The following is a 15,051-nucleotide window of genomic DNA, read 5'->3' as shown; positions in this document are numbered from 1 at the left end:
AAACATTGACATCAGTATGGATGAGATGAAAATGTTTTTATAATTCTAATTCAATAATTGTAAATATAAATGAAAAGATTTTGAATTGTCAAAGTGAATAAGTCATATGTTTCAAGAAAAAAGTAAGTTCCCCAAAAATAAATAAACACAAATCTATTTTCTTCTTAATTTATCGGAAAAAGAGATATTAAAATAATCAATTCATGTTTTTACGAATCAATAGCACGCTCAAAAACAAAAAAATTCTCTATTGTTCTTAGCGTCTATGAAAGTAGGTTGCAACTTAGCGACATTAGACAAATTTAGGTCCAGTTACAAAAACTCAACATGGTCTTTTGATGAGATTTGAAATGACTTATAATCCAACGTCATTTCACACACTTCAATAGATTTTGTGATCAAACAGCAGACAGAAGAGACGGAATGCATAGAATCGTAAATTGTTTTAATTCTTTTTTTCTTTTCTTTTCTTTTCGTTTTTTTACCATGCCATCGAACACTGACGCGTACAGAGTTGTGCCTGAATCCACACTGAGAGAACACTTTCACACACGGGTGTTAAAAAGCTGCAATGAGGAGGGATTTTACTGCACACATGGCAAGAAGAACAACCCTGATTGGACACCAGCTCGAGCTTTGACCTGGCCCTGAGGTAGACAGACATCGACATATCTAAACGATGCGAATCACAGCCTTCTAGGACACACCAAATAAAAGGACATCTGCATTATCACAACATACAAGATAAAAAAAACAAAAACAAAAAAACATTTTCAAACAAAAGTGCTCTATTTCTTTTGGTCCACTGACTAAACTGGTTATAGTGCATGTTCATGTATAGAGTAGATACAGTGAATGTGTGTCATGGCATCAAGTTGCCAGGATGTGCTGTACACTGCGTTTTCACCCCACAGTTAACTTTCAGTCGAGACGGGAACGCAATTTGAGCGCTTTTTACATCGCCCTTGCTGGCAACTTGCATCAGAGCGTCAGCGTCACAATCACAGTATGTTGCTTCCAGTTGCAATGTTCCGAGACGTGGATCTCATCTCGAATTTGGGAGCGAGAAACCAAAAACAAAAAAAAACACCAACAGCACAGACCCACGTACTCAAGCATGTCAACGCGCTACTTAGAAAAAGAGGCACAAGGGAGAGGGGGCCTTATTTTTTTCCTTTCCTTTTTTTTTTTTTTTAATCGGAGACGTAGAAAACGCACACGTTAAAGATGCTTCTCAAATGATAGCAAATGTAAACAAGACAGCAAATTACTGTGATACAAAAATACAACGTTTAACTCTATAAGGGCCTGTGTTAGGCTCACACAGGGAACAACAATGCAGGACGGCCTGTACATGACACATACACCACAACTGACATTAACCGCCACATGTCTGGATTTTCTTTAAAAATAACACACACAAAAAACACTTTGCTTTTCATGTTCTATTTTTATCAGTTCTGTGATTCGTAAGACATCTAATTATAGACGGTGATTAAAAAACACACACAAAAAAACCCCACATCAAAGCCATGTTGAGGCTCTTTACATTTTTTTTTTTCCGTATACACTGTTTGACCATTTAAATTGTGACGTAATTGTTAGGGGAAAAAACCCATAGACGGATTAACACTGTTTGCCAACAAACAAAATGGTGACAAGTTCCGCCTGGTGGTGATAATCAGCACATATTTGGTAACAAACAACATATAAATAGCAAAAACAATTACACTGAATGAAATGGAAGCCTGCTACCTCGAAACCAATGACGCCATCCACCATGAGACGATTAAGAGATCACTTGTTGAGCACTGTAAAAATAGTTGGGTAAAAAAAAAAGGGGGGGGGGTAACTGAGACAAAAAGTTGTGTTTAATGAATCACCTGCAATATAACAAAACATTTTGGGGTTGTTTTGGGGGTATGCAACCCAATTTTTGGGATTGTTCTAACGACCCATTTTGGGGTTGTATAAAACAACCCATTATTTGGGTTGTTTTGTATGTTATTCATTTGACCCAACTTTTTGGGTTGAATGAATACTCAAAAAATTTGGGTCGGTCTATTTTTTCCTCAAGTTTGGGTTATTTTTGACCCACCTTTTTTTACAATGCGAGGCCAAAAATCCGTTCAAATAAAGCCAACTTTTTGAGTTATTTAATTAACCCAAATAGTTGGGTTAAATTAATCACCTGCAATACAACACAAATTTTGGGGGGTTGTCTGTACAAAACGACCCAATTTGGGGGGCTATGTACAAACCAACCCAATTTTTGGGGGGTTGTTTTGTGGGTTATGCAACCCAATTTTGGGGGTTGTTCTAAAAACAAATTTTTGGGGTGTGGGTTGTACAAAACAACCAAATTTTGGGGGTTATTCATTTGACCCAACTTTTTGGGTTCAATGATAAATAACCCCAAAAGTTTGGTCGTTTATTCCCCCCCCAAGTTTGGTTTATTTTTTTACCCAACTATCTTTACAGTGAGAGGCCAAAAATTCGTTCAAATAAAATATGCACAGGAACTAAAAAAAAAAAATGATAAAAACCAACAGCAAGTAAAAAGAAAGTCAAGAAAGAGTGGTGAAAATGGCGCATCCAACCAAGCCTTCTTGGATTTTTTTTTTTCATCTTCAAGGTTTTTAACAACACAATCAAGAGAGCCACTCAGACAGGTCAACAAGCCCAGACATGGTTACTATCAAACCAAGTGACAGTCAACAATTATTCTTTAAACCACCTTATTGAAAGTGACTTTTTAACAATCCAACAACCAGAGTACCTTTTTTACTACCAATATTTTGTAGTTATTTGGATGGCAAAGCAAAAGTCCACCAGACGTCAAATGTCTAAATTGTCATTTAGTGTCTGTATACACTGGACCATTTTTACTGAGAAATCGCCGGTCACAGCATTTTAGAGAGCAAAAATGACAACAAAGTGGAAGTTTTTGACCAGCAGACACATTACACTCATAACTGATAATCTCTCTCTGCGTCTTCAGACGTCTTTTGTAGCGACTGCGACTTGATATCTTGAAAAATGTCCTTGTGAAGAAACCAACTCCCATTTTTTACTCGATTGTTTTCATGTAAACGTGTCCTCAGTTGCCACTTTTGGTGTGGAATTCCGCGAGGAAATGGAATACTCTCACAAAGACTCTTTGGGTCTCAATTGAACACAGTCGGCAAGCAGGTGATGGCTGATGTCGTCCACGTTCTGCATCTTTGAACTTTTTCACAGTTTGAACATTTTTAAGCTAGTGTTTAAAAGACTCACCAAACGTTATCATTAAATGGCACAAAAATTGTCATAATTCAAATATGCTATCGTTTCAGCCTCTCCCAGAAAGACAACTCTCTATTTAGCATTTTGATATTTAACCCGGCAGTAATGACTCAGCCATGTTTTTCCACCCACTACTTTGCTTCTGCACCTTACCCGGTGCCGGGTCCAAGACCTGCTCAGACGTAACAGACGTACAGATAAGTCTTTTCTATCCTCCAGTCTGCCGGCACCTCCTCCGGTTTGTGGCCTTTCATGTGTTTCTGCATGGCGGCCAGGCTGGGGCAGAAGTCCTGGCAGATGGTGCACTGGTACGGGGACGCGCCATTGTGCGTGCGCAGGTGTTTGATCATCGCCGAATAGTCTCTGGACCTCTGGTGACACAGCTTACACTCAAATGGCTTTTCACCTGGAATTTTTTTTTTTTTTTACAAGATAACATTAGTTGAAGGTGAGCCAAGTGGACTGCGCTATTTCCGTCTAGTGTGAATGAGCATGTGTGACCCGCTAAACATGAATTGTAAAAATTCCCATTTTGTAGACTTCCTTCAGTCCGCAGTTGCTCTATAAATACATTTGAATTCGCTTTTGTTGGTGTCCAAAAGCTTTATTTTACTTTTAGCTTTAAAAATTGCGTATTAATAAATAAATAATGCTCTGAACGATCAGCCGCCGATCGCGATAGGCTGATTTTCGTGGAAAGATTGACATGTCGATCAATGCCAATCACAAAAAAAACAACAATTCTTTAACACTGCACGAGCATGCTGCTTTGTGGGCCTTTGATTTGAGATTGTGCAGCTAATCTATGTGATCGTTATCAACCAATCTCACTCATGGATAATCGGTATTGGAATCGGCAGCATAAAACCCTGATCGGAATAGCCTTACTTAGGTGTTTAATTAGTTTCGTGACCAAAGTCAAAACTCACACTTGTATTTCAATTAATCTTAATGGAAATGCCATTAATCCGTTCTTGCCCCCCCCCCCCCCCAAAAAGTAAAATGTTTATAAATAAGAAAATAACTCCACTGTACTGTAAACTAAAGTAACAGGTAGGGGCTGACCAACTAATTAGTCTGCTTATTTAATTGGTTGATATTACCTTTTTTATTTAAATCCGGAAGGAAAAAAACTGAATACAAAAAACATATTACAGTGTGTTTTGAATTTTTTGCTATAATTAGTTTTTGTTAGTTTTGTAAACATAAAATGTAGTTTCAGTAAAAAAAAATTTTTTTTAAGCATTTTCGTTTTTATTTTATTTTGTTAACGAAATTGTTTTTGGAATTTTAGTTTTTCGTTAACTGAAATAACCTTACTTGATAACAATACTAGTATCTGTACTCGCTCATCCATAGTATTACTTTTAGTCCGGACATCTTCACTTATCAAGCACAAAGTGCATGTTTGTGTTGTTTCACATGCGGTTGAATAGACCCACGGGGCGCTAGCGCAACCGCTTCGTCTTAACATCCCTAACAGAGGCCATCTTGGCTCTCACCTGTGTGCACGCGGTAGTGCGTCTCCAGCTGGTGTTTGAGGCTGAAGCGCTTCCCGCAGCTGTTGCATTCGTAAGGCTTCTCTCCCGTGTGGATGCGCTTGTGGCCCCTCAGGGTGCCGTCGTCTCGGAAGCAGCTCCCGCAGAACTCGCACTCGAACGGGTGATCGCCTGAAAAATCCAAACGCCGCACACTCACGCACAAAAAACTCATGTCGTGTCAACACAACGGCCTGGGCGCCGACGCGGCACATTATCTCGTGAGGCTAGCTTTATCCTTGGCACGGCACGTCGGCTTGCATATGGAGCCGTGTCCGAAGAGTCCAAATAGGCACGTGTGCCGTCGCACGTTGCTAATGTTGTGACGCGAGGACACTCCTCTCGGCGGTCGGCTAATGGCTAATAAAAGCCCCCCAGACGTGCGCTGCTCTCGCCTCTATACTGTAGTTAATCTATTTCTCTCCTCGGCTGATGCCTTGACTCATCTCCAATGACCTATGTGCCTCATTATCTCAGTGGCCACAGCAACAAGCAAGGCCCAGGATACATGGCTCTCCTCATTACAAGCCAATTCTCCCCCAATATAACCCCCGCCGACCCACCCACCACTGACATTTACAAAATGTTACTTCCAAGCAGAATGGCATACAAACAAGCTACGCTGTCACGGCCAAAACTCCCCTCACTTCTGTCTCTTCACATCAATTATGTATTTCTCCTGTCTAGACATCAAGCCGTCCTGACAGCTGAGAGTGTTATTTAAGGTAAGAGAAGAAAGGGGGACATCTCCTCGGCAAATATCGCCGCCTTTCTCCCGGCACTAAAACTCACCCTGGCTCCAACGCACAAGACAAGTCATTTCCATTTGCTTTTCCTTCAATATTTATTTGGGTTCCCTCTATCGCCTGGCGTGAACCACACTGGAACTGACAGCCGTGAATTTGCACAAGCCCCCGACGGCTGTCTAAGAACCCAAAAATATAAACACGATGAAATTGCCCAAAATAAGCACCGGCCATGACGGTACAGTGCTGTCACAGCAGAGGTGAGTCATCTGATGCAGAAGCGGGCCAGGAGATGATGCGTGCTAATCAATTAACGGAAGAAATTGAGTCATATACAAAGAATAAGCGCGGATGCCTGTGTCTCGGAACACACTGTTGACTGCAGAGACTGCTTTTGCAAAAGTCATTTTGATAAGAGCTATTTAGAGTTAATGGGACTTGAATGTCAGCGATAACATTTTGAAGTTCACTTAAAATGTCTGGAAAAGTACAACAAAACTTCAAGTTCAAACCCTTGTTAGGCTTTTCGTGTTTCTTTGAGAAGCCCAAGGGTGCCGGTGATTGCATGGAGGAAATTTTTCACGATAATCATCTTGGTCCTTTTTTTTTTTTGTCTTTAAGGCACAGAAAAAAAAATCCATGTCATATGTAAAATATCAAAATCATTTTTTTGTCCAATATATTAGTGGTGCACCGGTCACAATTTTCTGCCCAATTACCGAATACGCCTGCAGTGACCTAAAAAGTCTGACCTACCAATCCCGTTTTTGCTGATTACGTTTTTTTTTTTTTTTTTTTTTTTCAAATTTCAAATCAATTTTAAGGGAACAACCAACTGACAAAAAAGACCAATGAGTTTCTTGTCATTTTAGAATATGAACTGTAATATGTGTATATGTATTAGGGGTGTGCATCTCTCAAGTAAGAGATCGTTTGACATGCATCTCAATACCCTGCAGATTATGATTCAAGGACATGTTAAAGTGGAACAATTCGGTTTGATTCGATACACTTGTTTTTTGATCAAAACTAAGTTTCTAATTCAAATCGGTTGAAAACACCCCTAGTGATTACTAGCGTGAAAATGACCGGAATGGCACAATGAGGCCAGCGTCTTAAGTGTGAGTAGCTTTACTAAATTTTAGTGTCATTATATAGTGTATTGTTGCTTTTTATACTTCGAAAGCTAAATGTTGCTTTAAACATTAGCTCAAGAGTCAGTTTTACACTTTACAATATTCTGCATGTTAAACGAATAATTGACAATTAATCAATTATATCAATTTAATTGGCAATTAATTATTTCTGATAATCAATGAATTGTTTAGATTAGTTTTTTGTTTAAAATCATCCAAATGCTCGCAATTTAAGTTCTTCAACAGTTAATATTTTCCCATTTCAGCTCTCCTCCATGAAAGCCGACCAATTATCTTTGTTTGTACACGGTCGATTTGAAATGTCTTTTCTTTTTTTTAAAGGAATGGAAATCTGTTTTTTTGTATTTTTTTTTTAACTCATTCACTCCGTCATTTTTCACTGAAGCAATCCACTTCGCTCCTGGCTGTTTTAATTGATTGTGACTGATTTTGCAAGACCCACAGAATATTGTGTTTTATTGCTATCAAAACATGGAACGTACTAAAAAAAAAAAAACGATTAGAGTCTCTTCTTTCATCAGGAAAAAAAAGTATATTTCTATCTGTTTCCATTTTGCAGCAATTAGCATTAAAATATAGCTAAGTTTCGTCATTATTCACAAACCTGTTAGAAACACTGGGAAAAAGAGCTGGTTGCAACATGGCCCTGGTTGATCTCTTATACTCTGCTACCACCTGCTGGCCGTTTTTGTAATAACTACCATTGCTTAAGCCATTCTTTTCAGTTCAGAGGCTGCATTAAAGCCTTCTGTATGCTCTAGCATAATAAACAAACAAACGTATAAATACGTCTTTGGGACAATGGTCAAATTTAAAATGTAAAGTTTTTAGACGTTTTTAGGGGGGAAATTAGTTAAGAGTCATGGAGCAAATTGTATTGGACTCGGGTTGTCCCACCATATTGTGGTGGCGTACAATTCAATATAAAATACAAATATTTTGTTATTTAGCAACACGAGAGAGGCTTTAGACAGCCATTTCCTGCATAGGCAGCAGTGAAGGCGCACAAGAGTCGGCGTCTGTTCTTACCAGAGTGCGAGCGCAAGTGTCTTTTGAGGGTGGTGTGGCTTGGGAACGGGCGCTCGCAGTGGCTGCAGATGTAGCTGTGCATGCCGGCGTGGACCTCCATGTGCTGCTGCAGGCCCTTCTGGGTCTGGAAGCGCTTTGCGCACAGCAGACAGAACACCGCCATGTCAGTCCCTGGAGAAGGCACAAAAGGAGAGACGGAGGCGCGCGGTTATTTCAGTACGGCGCACAGACACGGGGCCTTAAGTGGGGAAACTGGGTCACTTCAACTTTGTGTGAGTCCTCGGAGGGAAAAGCTTCTTTCAAAGAGCAAGTGTCTCTACCTAAACCAACTCCCCTAAAAGCCCGCGGGCGCTTTCAGCTGTGAGCCTTTTATACGTTCTATTTTCAACCATGAAAGTCATTGTTTTCCTGAAGAATTTCCCACCCAACGTAGCGCATGCCAATCACACAATCAATGGCTCCTTCCCGCTATGTTAGATGTGTAATTATTCTCTTGGTTCCCCATCAGGAGTCAGCCGCAGCCTGTGAAGTCCTCGGTGCTAAAAGAGCGGCTGATAGTGGCTCCGCCCTAAATGATGCCTACACCGTGCACCCTGTGCAGAATGTTAAGTAGTGATATCAAGCCATTAAAGGCAGGACTGCAGAAAAAACACACACAATCCAGTTTAATCCTGTGTGTGACCTGGCATCTCTTTGGGGCTGCTTTCCTGTTGCGCCGAGTGTGGCGAGGAATACAGATGGGCGGCCGCCGGCAGGCTCGTTTAAGTCAAAATGGCTACGAGACGTGCATCCTTTGGCTGTCATACAGCTCGCCGCTTGATCTACGGGCTGTGGACGGCGCCACTCCAAATCCACTCAAAAAAATCATACGTGCGGTAATGCCGAGGAGCCGACTAATCTGCGGCTTTATAGACACAAAAAATGCCTCTCCAGACAGTCGGCCACTCATATGAGATTATGAGGGTCCTTATTTGTCTTGTCTGCTCAGGTTTCACATCCTCTCCCAAACCTCGCTGCGCCCATCGCTCCTGACTGAGATTCAATCAGACATCTCCAGCGGAGGATCATTAGTAAACACAGGACTGTGCCAGCACTTCATTGGAATTCAAGTGGGGTTGCTGTGTCACATTTAAAATGCAGTCTGATGAGGTCCACTAAATCAAATCATTTGTTACTGTTATTGAAGTGCCTTGAGGCAACTGGCAATTAAATTGGAATTAACGCAGGGGAAAGGGATGCAGGGCGCTCATACTAAAGAGGGAAGAGTGTCAGCCGACCCGCTTTTGGGTTCAATCAAGTTAACGGACGAGAGACAAAGAAACAAATCAAGCCCGAAAACATTCACCGGGCATTGTTGTCTTAATCTTGCGCAAACAAATACGTTTTTTTTTTAGGATGTTGTGCAATCGTGAAGAAGATGGATGACTTATCATGCGTGTGTTTTTCTTGCATCCCTGTAAAAAGCCTAATAGAAGCGGCTCGTCTGTAATCATTAACAGCAAAAGGACGGGATGAAAGGCATTCCCTGGTCTTAACAATGGTGCAGGGAGGCCATCCACTGGATTGAGCTGCACCTGTTACAGGCTTCGGGGCTGCGGGCCGCACAAAGAGCACACAATGAGGTTCAGGCCCTTATTGACCGAGACCATTAGTCATAAGCTCCGATTGCCACCCCCACCCCCACCTCACCCTCTGTCTTTATGCTGGCCACTAATGACCCGAGCCCTTTCTCACCCACGTATCACTATATTTGAGTTGAAAGACAACGGAGTAACCGCTCTCAATCCGCCGTACCATAAATCTTTCACCGTTTAACCGGATTTACGTTCCGTGCGACTCGTTTGAGATCCATCTGCATTTGAAGACTTTTTCTTTCCTCATGTTTGCTTTATCCAGCAGGGGGCGTGCTTTCTGCTCCAATGTGTTCCAGTCTGACCAGCCTGGACTTGTTGAATAACACATAATCCGCATATTTAAATACTTCAAAGCCACTTTAATTATCATCCGTCCACATGTTTCACTAAAAACGTTTTTTTTGTTTTTGTTTTGGTGCCATCTGCTCCGACGTTTTGACGTTTTTGTGTGGCAAAATAAAAGCCCGCCACAAGAATGTCGTTCTTGAAATCTGGTGATGGCAGTTTCCGGTTCGTTCAAAAATAACTTGACGACAAAGTCAACTTTCCCAGGCACCTGTTGTGTATCGCGTGTTGTCTTGGTGGCGGCGTTTTCTCGCGCTGCGCTCTGTTAAAGGGATACTCGACTCATTGAGCCATTTTCAGCTGTACAAAGTTCATATTCTGTCCAGAATTTGATAACTTCATTACTGTTCATGTACAATTACCATGGGTGTCATGCAATTAAATTTTTTAATCATAATTAATCGCATGACTTCAATAGTTAGCTCACAATGAATCGCAAATTTTATATCTGTTCTAAATTTGCAATAAAAATGTACAATAAAATATTTTTTTCTAAGTTTTTATACTCTTGTTAACATAGAAGTGGAAAAATGTTAAACTAATAAAAATATGGCTGCATCTTTTAGTCACAGGTACAGTAATTTCATAATAATTCATAAAATTGAATTAAAATTAATAAAATGTACTGTACTATAAAAAAAACGAGTGTGATATTGATTTGTGTTGTGTGTGTGAGGTCAGTTTTCTGCCACTAGATGGCATAATTCCATTGTTAGACATTGTTGACAGTTCAGTGCATTTTTTTTTTCATATTAAGAGCAATCTAATCTTTAACATGAAGTAACTTGTGAAATTCTGCACATTTTTAAAATTGTAAAATACAATTTGACCCCAGTCTCCACATTATTTTTAAATGTATCACTGCAAAATGTTGACGTCAACGTGCCTGCTGCGTTACGACTGGAATTCCCCCACTACAGGCTTTCCAAGTAAAGGGGCAGTCATTAATCATGCGTTCAAATTTTTTTGTGGTGTTAAAGGAACTTTAAATTAACTCAAAATGAATGCACTAATTTTGACACCCTTAATTAATGCATTTAAAAACATAGTCTTCCACTTGCTGTTGACTGAAGATAACATCACCTGTCCTGAGGAAAGACGACCAATCACGGTTTACCTGTTTTTTGGGTTTGGTCAGCAAACTGAGCCATGATTGGTCGTTACCCGTTTCCTCAGCACAAAATTTGTTTTTAAAGAAACATGTATTATTTGGTGCATTTGAATTTAATAGGAATGTCTATACGCAATGGTGTGATAAATCTTATTATTCTACCAAAATGTTACATTCATAAGTCTAAATTTACACCTAAGAAACCGTACTTTATTGAATTTTTCAATTCAATTTTCAATGAGTCAAGTTTCCCTTTAAATTTCCCCCCCAAAAAGGATTTGAGTTTTTCCAGTAGACTTTAGGTAATAAGTGCAGAAGAGCTTGTTTTTGCTGAGAATAACTAAGCCCTTAAAGTTGCCTGTGATTGCCCCCTTCGCTCTCACCCTTAACCAGACAATAGGCTCGGGATTTGGGTTTTAAGGCACGGTATGACCCCCTGACCCATGGCCCTCAATAGGGTCAATAGCATATAACCAGCGGTATTCCTTTAAGGCCGCAGTTGACTGACCCATTGTGTCTTGAGGAATGGCAGGAATGATTTACTCGCGCGCTTTGCATTTAACCCCGTGCGAAAGACTGCACAAGTAGGTTAATAATTCAGGATAGGCCGAGGTGGGGATGCTATTTCGGCACATCCTCCGCCATGCCGACGTACGATCACGTGACTAACATCTTGGCGCATCTGCCTCCGACAGTGGCGAGTCAGCTCCGGCTCTCACGCTGCCCAAAAAAAGAGAGCAAAGCACGTGTCCAGGCAACCGGATAGGATCACGCTCCGTGTTGGGGTGAAGTGTTGAAGCTAATCCCTTCATTCACAAATAAGCGCAGCCTGTTTCTTTTCACACCGCAAACAAAAGTTTTCCCACCCCGAGGATCTGCGAGTAAATCCCACTGCAAATTCAACAAGAGATTGTATTCATAGACTGCCCGGATGCTGAGTTTCGTCGTCTTTGTTTCTTTCTTTGCAGTCACGAGGTTTATTTTATTATTTTTATTTTTTGGGGGGCCTTACTTCATTTTTAATGAAACACAAAATAGAAGTACAACATTTTTCATCTCTTTAGTTCAATCATTGATAATTATATTGGAACTTTTAAAGTTGAACGCTTTCCGCAGCTCAATGTGCATCAAAAGGATTAATTCCCAAAGTGTCTTTTACTCTTTTTCTTTGGCTTTTTATGCCACCACGTCAGGCTAAGCAGTGATTCCAAAGAGGAAAACGATGATAATCATAGAACAGCAAATTTAATTATTATTTAATTTTATCTAACAGATGCTAATAACAAATAATTGAAAGTAAAGGGATGTTATTTTACTTTATTTTACTTATTTTATGTAGCACAGTGGAGAGTGGTTAGTATGTCTGCGCCCCACAGTTTTAAGGTTCTGGGTTCAAATCTCAGCTTTACTTGGTCTTCTCCGACAAATTCCGATGACTGATTAATTGGCCGATTAATTTACAAAATACATAATGAATAAAATAGCTTCTTTTTTTTGGGTCCCTAAATGCTCATGTTAGATTTAAAACTTCAAAACATTTCTTGACCATATGTTTTACAAGTCGGTATTCGGATTAATATTATTTGTGGAATGTGAATTAAACAACAAAAAATACCCATTTTTATCCATCTCAGGGGCAGCCATTTTGCCACTTGCCGTCGACTGGAAATTACATCATGTTACCAAAGGGCTCAGCTTGTGAATGTCACATGATCAAACCCAGGAAACAAGTGATTGGTCCTTGCATGATCCCTTAGGCACTGTGATGTCATTTCCAGGCAAAATGACAAAAAAGTGACAAAATGGCCGCCACCTGAGATGGATAAAAACGGTTGGATTTTTCTGCTTCCTTAAAATTCAATAAGTGTCCGAGGTTTAGCCAATTTTTTTGTCTGGAAAAAAAAAATCCGTGAGAAAAAAATATGACCAAAAATTTTCAACAAAATGATCTCTGGTCTCTCGCCCAAGTCATTTAATTAACCAGTTTCCACTTTAATTCCTACCACCTCCCTCCATGTAAGGGGAAAATGAATTTAACAGTTCACAATATTACATCACGCCCACCAGTTAGTGTCGTCACATAGCAGGGAGCGTCTCTGTCCCCGGGCTGCTCTCTGCGTGTGCGCGAGGTGAAGCCTCTCGGCTCAGTTGAGGCTACACACCTCGCATGACCCCGCCAGCGTTCAAGTCACTCCGCTTACTGTATGTGCTCATGCACACGGCTCCCCCGTGAGGAGGCCGCTCTACACGCACACACATGCTACAGTACCTCAAACAACCCCGGGCTCTCATCAGCCCACTGCTAATCTACCCGACGTACCAACAAACCGACTCAATAATTAATGCAACAAAGGCTCCGTCGCTCCCGTTTTGAACCATTCGGCGGAGCGGTTCGCTCAGGTCGCCGCTTACCTAACCGCCGCCGCCGCCGTTCCTGGAATGTTTACGCTTTACTCTCTCCATCTAAATCATTTTCACGTAATAGAAATCGAGCAGGCCACGGGGTGCTTTTGTGTATCATTACAGAGCAAATACGTTCGGGGGCCAAGGAGTGCACAGTTCAGTCGAGGGGAAGATGTCAGACGCTAAAAGTTGTGCGCCTTACAAAGCTGAATGGAGTTTCAGTGCTGTTTAATTACAAGGGCCGGGGCAGGAGGTAATGTCTTGTAATTCGTGGACACAGTGCCGCTGCTGTGAGTACACAAAGCCAGCACTCAAGTCCAGAGCCTTGAAGGCAAGGTGACAACAAGACTTGGCCGGCCTGGTTTCAAGCATTGTCCATTTCGCCACAGATATGATACAATCTTAAAAAATCAAGACAGCCCCAGAGCCCTTGTTGTTGTTGTTTTTTCACCAGCTCCGACGGAACAAACGCCTTTGTTGTGCGAGCGATTCGGAGACGGATCCATTCTTTTATTTTGGGCTCTGACAAGTAGGTCAAGAGACTATGACAGTGCTGTGTTGAGGAGTAAACAGCAGCACATGATGTTGTTTTCTCCCTCTCAATGCTGGCACCAGCAGCAGCAATCCTTTCCACCCCTTAGGAAGTCCTCATGTAGCCCTTCTCTACCCATGCTCCTTTCCCACAGCACCCCCCCCCCCCTCCCTCTCTCCCTCTTGCTCTTTGATCACAGCAACCCTCGGCCGTTCACCTCTGACATATCAAAACGCCAGAGAGACCTGTGAAAGTCTAGTCCCAACGCGGAGGTGGGCTGCTCAGCTCTGACAAGTGTTAATCTACCAAGACCAAACTCATTTGGGCCAATTTAAAAGTACAATGTGTGTGATATTTACTCCATGAAACCCCCACCCCACCCTCACGTACACAACCTGAACACCGGCGATTAGATTACCTGTCGCAAGAAAAAAACAGAATAGGCTCGTGCGTCACGCCGGGCCGAGGTGAGCTCATGACAAAATGAGAGAGTAATGCCCCGCTGTACTCTGCTCTTGATAGCGCGCCAAGCTTGAAACCGAGCTGGGGATGTTTACAACTCAGGGGGTGACGAGGGTAGAAACTTCTGGGCATGGACGACAGCCCTCGTTGGCATTAACTATTCATGCTGTGTGTGCCACCTAGAGTTACAGTTACATGCCAACACGCCTAAGAGGGCGATCGCCTTTCTCTGACAGTGGTCGATAAAATATGCGGGTTCGGATATATCTGGAGATAATCTAAGAGGACGCTTGTTTTGACTGGAAGGATTCATTAGAATTTTGTCACAATTCAGGAAAAACTGTAAGGATAGCCTACTTGATTATATATCTATATATATATATATATTCAATTTTGACAAATTTTACCCCTTCAGACCCACATTTTTTTCTGCTGGGCAAAAAATAATTTTTTACTGATTTTGACTTTTTTTTTCCCCCACACAAGAACAACATGGGAATTTTTTGGGGATGGGGTTATCTAATTTATTTGTTATAGTGAACGCCAGGATAGTATGGCTGAAACGTGTTGTAAACTTACCAAGCTTATATGGAACATTTAACATTCAAATTATGACTTGAATTATGAATTATGACAAATGATTACGCAAATATGTCATGTCCACTGCAATCATCTATGGGCCTGAAGGGGTTAAGACCCCATTCAAGGTGACTAATTAAAAAAAAATACAAAATAAAAAAATCTTAGTGTAAACATTTTTCATCTGTTTAAAAAAAAAATTGTTTGCAGGCAGCAGCATTTATCAATTC

General features: G+C 41.1%; 1 protein-coding gene across 1 annotated transcript in view; it reads right to left on the bottom strand.

Annotated features, from left to right (window-relative positions):
* Nucleotides 1–424: 424 nt before the first annotated feature.
* Nucleotides 425–15,051, bottom strand: part of zbtb16b (zinc finger and BTB domain containing 16b) — a 29,527-nt gene continuing 14,900 nt past the window's right edge. The window contains exons 5-7 of the mRNA XM_086080108.1: nt 7,756–7,926; nt 4,788–4,955; nt 425–3,691 (exon numbers count right to left, since the gene is read on the bottom strand). Coding sequence (XP_085936234.1) covers nt 3,462–3,691; nt 4,788–4,955; nt 7,756–7,926 — 569 coding nt within the window. The 3' untranslated portion in view covers nt 425–3,461. The remainder of the gene's footprint in view (nt 3,692–4,787; nt 4,956–7,755; nt 7,927–15,051) is intronic.

Source organism: Leptonotus elevatus, chromosome 7 (genome assembly GCF_054856555.1).
Source record: "Leptonotus elevatus isolate MCC_2025b chromosome 7, RoL_Lele_1.0, whole genome shotgun sequence".
Classification (NCBI taxonomy): domain Eukaryota; kingdom Metazoa; phylum Chordata; class Actinopteri; order Syngnathiformes; family Syngnathidae; genus Leptonotus; species Leptonotus elevatus.
Note: the sequence above shows the minus strand (reverse complement) of the source record. Positions and strands in the feature narration are given on the sequence as shown.